Source organism: Indicator indicator, chromosome 3, assembly GCF_027791375.1.
Source record: "Indicator indicator isolate 239-I01 chromosome 3, UM_Iind_1.1, whole genome shotgun sequence".
Classification (NCBI taxonomy): domain Eukaryota; kingdom Metazoa; phylum Chordata; class Aves; order Piciformes; family Indicatoridae; genus Indicator; species Indicator indicator.
In genome coordinates, this window is record NC_072012.1 from 36,710,571 (window position 1) to 36,724,213 (window position 13,643).

At 35.4% G+C, this 13,643-nt stretch overlaps 1 protein-coding gene across 2 annotated transcripts in view; it reads left to right on the forward strand.

Moving 5' to 3' along the window:
- The window catches only part of IMMP2L (inner mitochondrial membrane peptidase subunit 2), a 397,034-nt gene that overhangs the window by 305,975 nt on the left and 77,416 nt on the right, over positions 1-13,643 (forward strand). For both annotated transcript variants that reach the window (XM_054399583.1, XM_054399584.1), the window contains one exon: positions 1,644-1,746. In XM_054399583.1, the coding sequence (XP_054255558.1) occupies positions 1,644-1,746 (103 nt within the window). The remainder of the gene's footprint in view (positions 1-1,643; positions 1,747-13,643) is intronic.

Consider the following 13,643-nt stretch of genomic DNA (forward strand, 5'->3'; position numbering starts at 1 on the left):
TATGGTATCTCAAAACTTAAATAACCTTGTTGTCCAGACTGTATGCCATATTTAGGAGGAAGGAATTGCATAGTAATGAATTGCTTTTTAGATAATTAAATTGTTACAGAACTACTCTTTGTGTTTAAAAAATGATATATTTACCAACTCAGGAGAGTTTTGCACTTTTGTCTTGAATGATTTAGGAACTCAGTTTTGAGCACTGTGTGATTGAAGCCATTCTAAAGGAAAATGAAAATCAGTTGGATGGTTTGTTTTTTTTTTTTTTTTTGGCACATGGGCTTTTACTTCTTCAGCTTCCAGTGAAAGTACAGGTAGAACTTCCATTACAATGTAGTTAGAGCTTGCTCATCCTATTATCTACCCAAACCAGCTGTTTGGAAAAGCACTGGTTGGCTGTTGTGACTTACAAAGTAAATTATTATTGTTGACTGGTAAAGTTAATGAAAAGAACTTTTAAGGATTCCTTATTCCTGTAATATTTTGTAGTCTTTGGGGTTTTAATTAGCTGTAAGCCTCACCAAAAACTGTTTTCCCATTTTGACTTGTGAACAACCCTGATCAGTGCTGTTACACAGTTCATCTGAATTTCCTGGTGAAGGTGATTTTATCTTTTCAGTTGATTTTCTTTAGAGTGTGTTCTTTCTACCTCCTGCTTTTGGGGCACATCTTCCAGACACTGAAAAGTAATGAGCAGCTGGAGACAAGATAGATCAATTCTGTTTCTGTCTATGTCTATGGACAGACTTGGTTGTCTAAACCAAACTGATAGGTATCACTATCCAGAGTCCCATCTGTAAATGTTTCACCATGGTAATAATTTGGTGTGCATGATCACTTCTTTGCTTGAAAGACTGCAGAATAACAGATCCCATCTGAAAAAAAAAAAAAAAAAGGCAAAAGCACATATGGTAGAAGGCAGCCTGGAATTGTGAAAATGACAGCTACTCAGAAATACAGGAATTTTGCATAGTCTGAACCTCAGCTTTAGTATTCATCTGTAGTTTGTCATTTTTGTAATATGCTGAGGCTCTGCTTCAGTAGGGATTTCTGTGGAAAATGACTTCAACCATCAATGTCATTTTTTTGCAGCACTTGTCCTTCTCTTAGAGGTTTCCTTTAAGTTTTAGCTTGTTACAGCTGAAGATATCCTATCCCCAGGACATAAAAGCATTACAGGAATCCAAGCTCTGAATCTGAGGCTAGTTCAGATATGCCAGACTATTTGTGATGAATACCTGACACTACCCCAGAAGAAAAACATTGGCAGTACAATATCTTTATGTGACTGCAGTGTGTGTCCATTGGCATTTGCCTGACATAATGTCTGATAGTTCAAAGAATTGTTGCTACAGAAAAGGAAATAGGAATCCTTTAATTATATTTAACAGGAAAGTTTTCTTGTTCCTGTTGTGATTTGATTTCTGCCAGTGTTGTAAACAGCTCATACAAAATCAGTATGTATTTTGGCTTAAGTAGCACTCTTGAAGCCTAAAGGACTTCAACAGAGGTTTTTTAAAGCAAGTGTTGGATGGTATTCAGGATCAAATTCCAAACACATAAATATGTGAATTATCCTACCAAAATATTGTAAGTTTTTATTTTTAAATTATTAGCCATTTTTTTTTCCCAATTCTTTTTAGAACCATTGGATACAAAAAGAAGTATGTGAAAGTTCCACATGGGCATATTTGGGTAGAAGGCGATCACCATGGACACAGCTTTGACAGCAACGCTTTTGGCCCGGTAAGTCGATTCTCTGTATATCATTTACACTCTGCAACTGAAAAGTAGTGCACATCTTCTGGGTAATTAGTGCAACACAGCAAGTATGACTTGATTGTGATTGTATTTTTGTTATTTTTGTGAGGTTTATTTGACTTTATGAAATATCTTGGTTAGTAGAGATTGAGTTAGCTCTTACCTATTATACAAAGATTAAGACTCCTTTTAGTTTCCCCACATGGAAGGAGAAGTAGCAGAGATTTTAAATGTGGAGGGATATACTGGAGGAGCAGCCAAAGTGTGTGCCAACTCCCTGTAGCTGACAGATGCTCCCTAAGGACATGTTGCCAGCTGATGTAATATGGAATGTTTCCCTCCTGGGAGCTCAGTCTTGCTTTACTGCCAGTACCAGGATAAAGAATTAGAAAACTGTGATTGTGCTTAGCAATTGTTAACTGTTAAATTGATCCGTGGATGATCTTAGAGGTCTCTTTCAAACCAACCAACCAACAAATCTATGATTCTATAAATATGTAAGTTTTCTTTGTATAGGTCCATTTTCATATTAATGAGGACAAAATGTGACCTGAAAAGGGTTTCTTTAGTAACAAAAGTGTGCCTCTGTTCATTAGGAAGACAGTAAATGCTTTCTTTGCCCTCCAGTTTTGCTTTGGTTTTAGTTTTGTTACACTTGGTGTAGATCCTTTTTCTTGTTTTAACTTAATCTAGCATGCAAGAAATAATTGCATAAGCTGTGCATCCTGCTGTGGAGATACAAATCCTTTTTGCCCTATTCCTGGGCAGATTTTTGACATGTGTCTGTGAGAGAAAATTCTCTTCTAATATTATGAAAAACCCATCAGTAGTCAGAGAGAAGTTGTCAACGCTTGATTTTTACAGCCTTATTCATTTCATACAGAGCTCACTCCACTCACTCGAATTGAATTAACAGTAGCAAGGAACCTTATAAATTTGACTGACTTCCAGGAGTTTAGCCCAATTATTAAGTTTAAGCAACTTGTTCTCAGTAAAAAGTACAAAAAAGGCCTACTGTCTGGTGTGGGGTATGTGAGGTCGTTGTCTCTCTTATGGTCTATCTCAACCTTTTTGTGTTTGCATTTCTTGCTATTTTTAATTATTATTTTCCTGATAATATCTCCTAAGATTTCTAACATCTAGTTTATTGGTTCTTTCCTGCAGGATTTAATTGAGTCTATCTTGTGCAGTTATCTCTTTCCTCCTTTAGTAGGTTTTTCCCGGTCTATCTCACTCTCTGTTCCCAAGATAAATCTTAGTCATACATAAATTCTCTATTTTTTTCACTTACAAATATATTGCCAATGTAGACTCAGAACATATGGAAGCATTAGCATTTGGGCACTGGTTTCAGATTTACAGCAGCTCACACAGAAATTAATACAAGGTAAAATCCTCAACGTGGGTACCATGCAGTTTTCGTGCATGATAGCATATTAAGTAAATCTAAATACCCTCAAATTTTTACTCATTTCCGTAATGTTTATACATATTAGAAAATCAATTTCAATGATCTTTGTCCTTCCATTACTTATCAGCTGATAGCTAGCATTGGACAGTAGGTCACTTCTTACAGCAGTGTCACCAGTAGAAAGCTAGTAGGACAGTTGTAGTGAATTCTTCAGCTTTCTTCAGGAAGAATGACCTTTGCATTTTGTTGATGACTACATTATGGGCAAGTCAGCTGTCAATAGGTATTTTCCTCTAAAATTAAATTAGAGTAGCAATTGTTAAATGCAGGCAAAAATGGATGGAAGAGATCACAGGGCTGGAAATTAGCTTGAAATTAATAAAATACAGGACATTTGCACCTGCAGAAAATGGAGTTGTATTTAGAAGGACATACTGGACTCCAGTTTCATTACCATTCTACCAACATGTTAGATTTTAGGTTACTGGGACATTTTTTGTTCCTCTGTCTGCTGCACTCTGGAGATCACTCACACAAGTGAATTAAAATATTAAAATTACTCTCTTCAAGCCAGTTGGAAGGTATGTTCTTAAACACTTTTCCTCTCATCACACTGCAGCAGTCAAAAGGAACAGCCTGCACAATAGTAAGACGTGAATCTATTTTTCTCAATCCATTAAAATTTAAGAGATTATTTTAAATTTTGCGTGTGTCACAATTGTGACTTGCAAACCCAGATATATTTTCTTGGATCAAAAGATTCAGTAAAAATAGTGTATTTTTAAAGTGGTTTGTGTTGAAGGCTACTATTTTTCATCCAGTCTCACAGTGGAAAGGCATATACAGTGTAGACAGTTAGACACGCTAATGTTTTCTGGATGAGCTTAATGAGTTACATAGGGCATAAAAGGAAATTATGGAAAACCAGAATGGCAACAGATGTTGGAATAATTTCTTCTCTTGGAGAATAGCAATATGTGTAATGGTCTAATGGATCAGGTTGATAAAGTAAAAAAACCCAGAAACCAGCTGAATTCAAAATTAAATGCACCTTTGAGGACAGATGAATTTCTAAAATGTAAAATCTTGACAGATAAAATTATCTTTATTTAATTCATAAAAATATTTAGAAAAATTACATGATCTCTTGTTGTTGCATGGTTCTTGTAGGACGAATATTGGAATGTTAAGGCATAGAGAGACATTATTCTGAGATGTGTAAATGAAAATCTTTTAACTAAGACTTGTAGTGGCTTATAATAGTTGTGTCATTGAATAAAATTCATGCCTTAATTGATTTTACAAAAATATGCTGTTAACTATATGATAAAAAATATGAATTATCTTTCAAAAATATTGGACTAAATTAAGTAATGTATGGTTATTGCATGTTGTGTTAAGAAATATGTCTTTTCTGTAATGCAGGATGTCAGGTGTTATATAAAGCTACTGCTTGGGTACTGCTGTGTTTCAGGGTTTGAAATACATCATGTCAGCCATTCATAATGCTGAAAATAGCTGTTTTGAATAGAAGCCAATAGCTATATAGAGAACTTGCATCTTTTTACTATTATTTAAGGGGATAAAAAATTACATATCAGTGGGAATTTATTTCAAGTACCTGGCCTAGAATAGAGATTTTTACTCAACTGACTGTTACTGTTTTCAAATTCTTATAGAATGAAGTAAAGTTTTTATGATATTAGCTTAGCATTCCTTTATTGGCACACTACTGGAATGCAATAACAAATAGTTTATATAATTATATCACTTTTTTAAAGTTTCTCTTTTTTTTTTTTTTTTTTTTTTTAATTTCTGGTATGTTTCCCATTTTGAGTGGCCTTTTTACTATGAGCAGAGGAAATGCAACTTTACTATTCTTGGCAATGCCTCCGCATTCTTAGATGAGAAATACAGAGGACACATTATAAAGAATTGCCCAAGTCCTCTGCAGCTACAAATTTCTGAATTATTTTAAAGGGTTAACTTTATGCCAGATCAGTTATTGCCTTTGATTGCACAGCCAGAATAATACCAGCATAAAAAAGAAAATGACAATTTATATTCTGTATCAGACACTGGCTGAATCAATGTAAATATCATTATACTTTGTCAGACTAAATATATAGAGCTAACATCCAGCAGTGGAGACATGCAACCAACATATAAGGGTATCTAAATACCAGTTATTAATCAGTGAATACTATAATTGGTATATGTACACACACACCTAGAGGTACGCACATGCAGTGAGTAGCACCTCAGAATTAAATTAAAAAAAAAAAAAAGGTTTCTGCAGAGATTATAATACTCTTATTACTACATTTCTCTGCTTCCAAATGCCTATGAGCTGAGGATATGAAACAGGTTTATAAAATTAGGGCTTGAAGTCAATGGCAGTTTTTCAGCTGTCTTGTAAAGGACCTGAACAAAAGCTCATTATAGTCAATGAAAGATTTCTATTAGCTTTAATGGCTTTGGATAAGGCTCTTTATGAGTCAAACCTCACAACCCAGTGTAAGGGCAAAAAGGCTATTATCCTGCATATCTTCTTGGGAAACCTGAGACACAGGTAGGTTCAGTAATTGCCATAAAATGTCTTTTTTGGCTCATTCAGGTCCCTACCCTAGTCCTTCTACTAAACATACATCTGTCTCTTAATGTGTTTACTCTCAAAACTAAACCCTGTTGAACCTGAGTCTGGGTTTTTATTCTACACAAGTTTTCCATTCATAAACTTCAAATGAGCAGGAGGGTTTTAGTCAGCATTACTTTAGAGGCTGTTTTTATGACTGTCAATATAAGCAATATGCTGCTGTAATTTGTTTTTCAGATAGTTTATCATTCTCATCTGCTTTTTCTTTCAGCAGCATAAACCTGTAGGCTGTGACTCAAAAACTCTGTAGACTAGCATAATATTCAAAATAAGTGATATGCTGAGTTTTGTTAGTTATTGGTCATGTTTGACTAATCTGATAGCCTTCTATCATGATGTGACTGAATGGTTAGATGCAGAGAGAGCAGTGGATGTTATCTTCCTTGACTTTAGTAAAGCTTTTGATACTATTGCCCATAATATCGTTGCAGGTAATCTTAGGAAGTGTGGCTTAGAAGAGTGAACTGTGAGATGGATTGATAACTGGCTAAACAATAGACCTCAAAGTGTTTTGACAAAGGGTGCAGAGACCTGTAGCTAGTGGTGTTCCCCAGGGGTCAGTGCTGGCTCCAGTCTTATTTAACATATTCATCAATGAGCTAGATGAAGGGATGGAGTGTACCCTCAGCAAATTTGCTGATGATTCAAAACTGAAAGGAGGGACTGACACACCAGAAAGCTGTGCTGCCACTCAGCAAGACCTGGACAGACTGAACAGCTGGGCAAAGACTAACCTAATGAAGTTCAACAAGAGTAAGTGCAGTCTTGCACGTGGGGAGGAATAACACCATGCACCAGTACAGGTTAGGGGTTGACCTGCTGAAGAGTAGCTCCACAGAGAAGGACCTTGGGATTCTGGTTGATAATAAGTTATCCATGGGACAGCAATGTGCCCTGGTGACCAACAAGGCAAATAGTATACTTGGGTGCATTAAGAGTGTATCCAGCAGTTCCAGGGAGGTTTTCTCCCCCTTTACACAGCCCCAGTTAGACCATATCTGGAATAATGTTAAGAGTTCTGGACTCCCCACTTCAAGAGGGACAGGGAGCTACTGGAGAGAGTTCAACAAAAGACTATGAGGATGATTAAGAGACTGGAGCATCTCTCTTATGAGGAATGACTGAGAGACCTGGGGCTGCTTAGTCTGGAGAAGAGAAGGCTGAGCAGGGACCTCGTCAGTGTTTATATGTACCTGAAGGGTGGCTCTCAGGAGGATGGAGCCTGTTTTTAGTGATACCCAGTGATAGGATGAGGGGCAATGGATGTAAACTCAATGACAGAAAATTTCATCTCAGTATGAAAAAAACCTTTATTACTGTGAGGGTGATGGAGTACTGGAACAGGCTGTCTAGAGAGGTTGTGGAGTCTCCTTCTCAAGACCTTTGAAACCTGCATGGACACATTCCTGTGTGACCTACCCTAAGTGGTCCTGCTTTGCAGGGGGATTGGATTCGATCTCTGGAGGTCCCTTCCAACCCCTAACATTCTATTTCTATTTTAATTTGGTTTTCATCTATTGTCATCTCAGATATAAGGTGTAAATAGTATAACTTTTAAAGCTCAATCAGCAAATCCAATTAATAACAGTGTGGCATATTGTAATTATTTTGTTAATCTTATCCAATATTCCTCTCTGTAACTACTGCTACTGAATACAAGTAGTCAAAACCAGAATATATGAAAAGTTCATTAATTAGTAATGTGAACTGAAATAATGCACTTTTAGTGAAGTGCAGTTCATGACTGCTGATAAAGGAAATATTTGAGCCAAGAGTTCTGCAGCCTGTGAGAATAGCCTTGCTTCATGTGCTGTCTATTCTAAGAGACATTTCAGAGGGCAACTGAAGGAAGAAACAGACATCTTTCTGCTGTTCTGGATTACTTACATAATAGCAAACAAAGAATTCCTCTTGTCCTAAACATGCACATCATCTTGGTGATGATCTTGCCATCTGCTGAAGCTTTCAATGTATGAGCTATAAACTAGAGCAGGAATCACATATCCCTCTGAAATGGAGCAGCCTCTAAGCAAAAATGTGGGAAGAGTTTAACAGCTCACAGCAGTGTACTGAGCATCACCATGTTAAAATTGCACAGCTTACTGTGCATACCAGGGCATACTCTTCCCACGGAGAATTCTGCCAGGTCTCAAAATATCCTGTGACCCCATTTGTCTCCCCATACTACAACCAGCCATTCAGAGAGGCTTAAGATTAATGGTTTCAATAACAGGGTCCCAAACCCTGTTTTTCATCGTTTGAACTGAGGTCAAGAGAATATAGTCAAGTGTTATGAAACCAAACCATGATTTAGCAAGAAAACATCTATCTGTGCTTACAGTCATAAAGTTAATGTAGATAAGGGTAACTCTGATGGCAAAGTAGTCACTGAAGACTGATGTTGCAGCTCCTACTTTCTTTTGGCTACCATTATGAGCAGTACTTGCACCTTCACTTCACTGTGTGAATGTAGCCTTGGAGAGCAGCATGACTGTTAAGGGAGCAATGACATTTCTGCTTTCTTGGGCGCTAAAGAAGAAATGAAGCTGTCTTTAAACAGGATGTCAGTGCAAATATGCAGGCAATGGCATTCCATAATATTTATCTCTAGCCATTGGCAGAAGCAAAATAGGTAAAATTACAATCAGAAAACAAACCCTTTGCATAGGGAGCAGGAAGTTATCCATAGTAAACAGCATGCATGTGCAGCTTGAACTTGTAAAAATGTTTGATGAGTAAAGTGGATGGGACATTATTTGTTATATGATAGATAAACCTTGAAGGGTAAATATGCTTGTTCCTTTCAAGAGAATATTATATGTGAGATGCAAATGTGGATGGTGGCTTGTCTATTGAGAATGACAGTTCACTCCAGGAGGTGCTGAAGGGGAGCCTTGATAATAACATTGTGTGGCCTCACTGGCCATTAAATTATCATGACTAACCAAATTTGCAGTATAAGGATAAAAAAAAAAAAAAATCCTTTATGGCTATCTTATTCTCTTGGAACGTAAAATATTTAGCCTGATTTTTGTCTAAACCAATGCATAAAAATTAATCTTTCAAGCATGCAATCAGCAATCCAGACAGGACTTTCTCTCTGTACCATATCTATCTACCTGAAGAAATCCTGACAATATGCTCAGAAGGCTTTTTAGTTCTTTTTGTTATTCAATTAATATAAATAGGAATATAAATATGATATATTGTCTAAGCACATTCAGAATAGAAAGTTTTTTGAGTGTTTGCGATTAAAAGCTCTCAAATCTACTCTATGTCTTAGCAATGGAATGCTCATGAAGACATGTAGCAGAAAGTTTGGGAGTTTTGTCTTAATCACATGGAATCTTAAAGATTTTATGCATTCTAGCTAATTTTTTATAACAGTGCTTGGAAGTATTATTGTTATTTAGCATTGTACTAGTCAAAAGCTTCAGTCATCCTGCTTATGAAACAAGATTTATGTAATAACCCCAAGCATAATGAATTATTAATCCAAATATTTGCTAAATATTTCTGAATGAAAGTACCTTTAAAAATTTTCCAATCATGATGGAAAGAATGGTGGGCTGAACATCTGATGTATGTGTTTTACTTCACTTACATTGAAATAAACTAGAAAAAAATGTTGAAACAATTTTAGATTGATTTAATGGAATATTAGGTAAGAGCAGACAGCTGTCAGATTCATACCATATTTGTAATTAATTAATTCCAACAACTCTGAATTCAAATCTAATAATTTGATGAACCCTATATACCTCTCAGTTTCTTTACATTTCTATTTTTTTCAGGTTGCAGCTTGAAATACCCTTTTATTCAATAACCCCTCTGCAGAATTTATAGCATTATATTCTTTATAAAAGATCTTGTTAATTACTTGTTTTAATGGAATTGAGACACAAAGGAATCTTTCTTGACCTTTCTATAGTTTAACTATATAGAAAATTTTGATTAATGTTTGCATTCATATTAAGATTTACTAGGATGCCTTTGTTTCTGTCCATCTTTAATTACCTGACATGGAATATTGTCAAAGCTTGGTCACTGATCCCTAAAATAAAATTCTTAATATTATTTTGCAGAATTATAGGAAATTATTATGTACTTGATTCCAGGCATGATAAATGCTTTGGTGTAGTAAATACTAATCTCTTTAAATTGGCCAAGTCTGAAATAAAATTACTTGACCATAGTACCTTGTTTACATGATTCCACATCATATTGGAAGGTTGGAAATATATATTTATATGACAGTGAATGTACAAACCAATGCATATTTATTTATTTACAACTGTGTTTTTAAATTGAATTTAGGAACAAAATATTTTTGAAATATTTTTTTAAATAATAATAGGTCTGCCAGTAGTTCTACAGATTAGTTAAGGGAAGAGGGATTTTTTCACATCTATTTGGTGCCTGTGTGGTCAGCATTACTGTGCTTTGGGACTTCTTTCCACAAGAGTTGCACTGACATAGGAAAATGAGACCTGTTGAAGGCCTGTTAGAGTGCTGTAGCACACCATGTAGAGGAGAGGATTCAAGAATGGGACTGCTTAAGCCTTGAGCAAGAAAGGCTTTTTGGGGTGCTCATGGCTGTCCTCAGTTACAGCACAACATAGGGAAGGCTGGGTCAGGCTTGTAGACATGCAGAATATTAGGAAAAGGGACAACAGGCACAAGTCATGACATGGAAAATTTGGAACAGGTATTAGGATATTTTAAAAATAATTTCTCATTAAGACAGAAGTCATGCATTGATTATCCAGAAAATTTTTGATATTTCCGTTCTGGGAGATGGTTAAAACAAATCTGACTGGACAAGACCCTGTGCAACATGAATTGGCCCTGCTCTGAGTAGGATGTAGGACTGGATGACCTTCCTATCTGTATGATTCTGTGCATCTGTGAAAATGATTTTTATTTTGTCAGTAAACTGTCCTGTTTAGGACAGCAAACATGTCAGTTTAGTATCCTATCTGTTAAAACTGATGGAGCCACATTTATCAAGACTGGAAAAATGGTAAATTTATCTACTATAGTACTACTTTCTTATTGTTGTCTTCTCTCAGAGGATTACAAAACATGTCAAATTTCACTTCAGATTGTGCATGTGTCTTTGCAAAACTTTATCTATATTCCTTCTGTTCTAAAAAGAAGAGCTTGGAAAGTATACAAGGAGCATGAATCCTCCTAACTTGGCCATGTTTGAAGTTCAGCTCTAGAGGTGTATTATGGAGCAAATAGAAAACAGAGTTAAATCAGTAGGATCCTGATCTTACTAAAGGCGAGAGACTTCTTGATTCGTACTGCTTCTTTTTGTTTACTTTGTGTCATTTCTCTCTCTCTTACTTTGAAAGGCTTAATGAATAAAACACCTCAGGTAAACTGAATAATCTTATTGATTTTAGTGGTTCATTAGAATGACATCCAGTTCAGTACCATCTTAAATCTAAGTAGTCATAACTTTTATTGTGGCAATAACTGTATTCATGATTGTCATTGAAGCTATCAAAACATTTTTTAAACTGTACATTTTTCTTACAAATATAGCATGGAATGGATAGATTGATGGCTTTTTAGGAAGGGATAGAAGTATAACAAAATGTGAATAGTTTTCTGATGAACATAATCATGGTGTTACCTAGAGGAACTTTCAGATTGATAGCAGACTTTTAAAGGTATTTGTTCTCCCTCTCACTGCAGGAGAGACATATAAGAATAGTCCTTGAGAGGTAATTCCCACAGAATGTTATATTTGCTGAGAGGAATGATGACCTAACAGAAGACTAAATATACTTACAAAATAAATTGCTGAGTATATTCCTTTTCCCTTGGTGGTTGTTTGAGAAAAATTAATTACAGTTTGTTATAGTTATTATAATTTCCTTGCTCTGAGGATTTGAACACTGCAGATTAGCTTTTATTAGGGTTTGAAATTTTGTATTCATTTCCATTAAGAGCTACTGCAGCTCAATGTTAGCTAAACAAGTACAACTGTTTTAATTCTTCTCTTCAAAACCTTGAGATTTAGATGAGTTGTGTATAATACAAAAACATATATTAGTAACAGCATGGAGCAGCAATAACTTCTATGTAATACTTCCTATGTAGTTAGTGAATATCTATTGCTTCCTCTTCCACTTATGTATGATTGATGGAACTATGATATATTTAACTGCATTTTATGCAGAGCAGAACCCTCCAGTCAGGTGACCAGCAGCTTTCTATGTTTATGAGAACAAGTCCTGTGTCAAACTTTGAACGCCAGTGATACATAAGAATGCCTGCAAGCTGTAATATCTGTAACTCACTATCATGGTTTCTAGTTGCAAAGGTTTTTTTTTAATTTATTTTTTCCCAATGCATCTATGCCATTTTAATGAATTTAATGAATACTGTTCTGAAATATGTATGTATTAGAGCTTATATCAGTGTTGTCTCTTCTTTTTTGAAATATATTTTCTTGAAACTGGGAGAACAGATCACAGATTTTAGGAAATGTTAACTTGTAAGATGAATATTTGTGATGGTAATGAATGTTGTCAGAGATGAGTGTCGTGGATAAAGAATCACCATCAAAGGTATTAACAAAAGTGATTTTAATATGAATCTGTAATAGTGTGACCTATGAAGTCCTATGGCAAAATTCACTTCATTACTTACTATATGAATCCCACACAACTTTGAGATAGCAGCAGTTTAGGGTTTAGTAGCACTACTAAGCAAAATCACAAGGCTAGGCTCTATGATTTTTAACAATACTTACTCATTGGTCAATTAGCAGAAGGATTTAATAAAATTTGTCATCCCTGTGACTTAGTAAAAAGTCAAAAATTACAAGATTCACACACAACTAATGACAAAGCTTGCTAAATCAAATCACACACACACACAGAGTTATAGAGGTTAATGTATTTTTTCTTTGCAAGTTGTGATAAATTGCTGGTATGAAATATCTTTCAAACCTCACAAAATCCAGCTGTAGTGAATTATTATTATTATTCATCAGCATTTTTCAGCAGATGACCTTTGAACTCTTTCCTCTTTGTTGACATCTTTCAATGAATGATCTTCAAAATCTTTCCAAAATTTATTCTTTGAAACCTTTGTGAAATCTATTATTTGAAGTCCTTGTGAAATGTACCCTGAGAGGTGTCCTAGTTCAGGAGGAAGATAAAACGTTACAGCTTGCTGCTATCCCAGAGAGCTCTAAAGGGTCTCACTTAGGATCACCATTTATAGGAGAGGAAGATGATTGAATTTGGTCAATATTTTTTCTTTCATTTGGCCATAATCCATGCCAGGTAGTTCTGTCTCTTTCCAAGGCAGCCAACAGGTGTTTCCTAGGCAGCTGGAGTTTCAGGTACAAGTAGGTACAAGTCACTGCACTTGTAGCTAAGACAAGAACACAGCATTGGCTGTCCTGACATCACATCATGGGCCAGAGATTCTGTACCACCATAGAGGTGGAAGGGGAACCAAGGTACTAGTTAACATGACCTGATAAAAAGATCTGGTATTTCTTTCTTACCAAAGCTAGGATTCTGAGGATGATAAATGATTTGCACTTTGCAAGCACGGATCTTGGATCAATAATGGATCAATAACCAGAAAGAAAGAGGAAGAAAGAAAGAAAAATACACTCTTCTACAAAATATCATTTCCACTTGTAGTGGAAATCCTGGAATTTTAATAACGGAAATCTGTGCATCAGTAAAAAAATAATGAAAAAAACCCAAATCTTTCAGTGTTTAATGATGGTAAAATGAATAATCAGGTATTTTCTTAAGTGTTTTTTTTTTAGAAATCAGG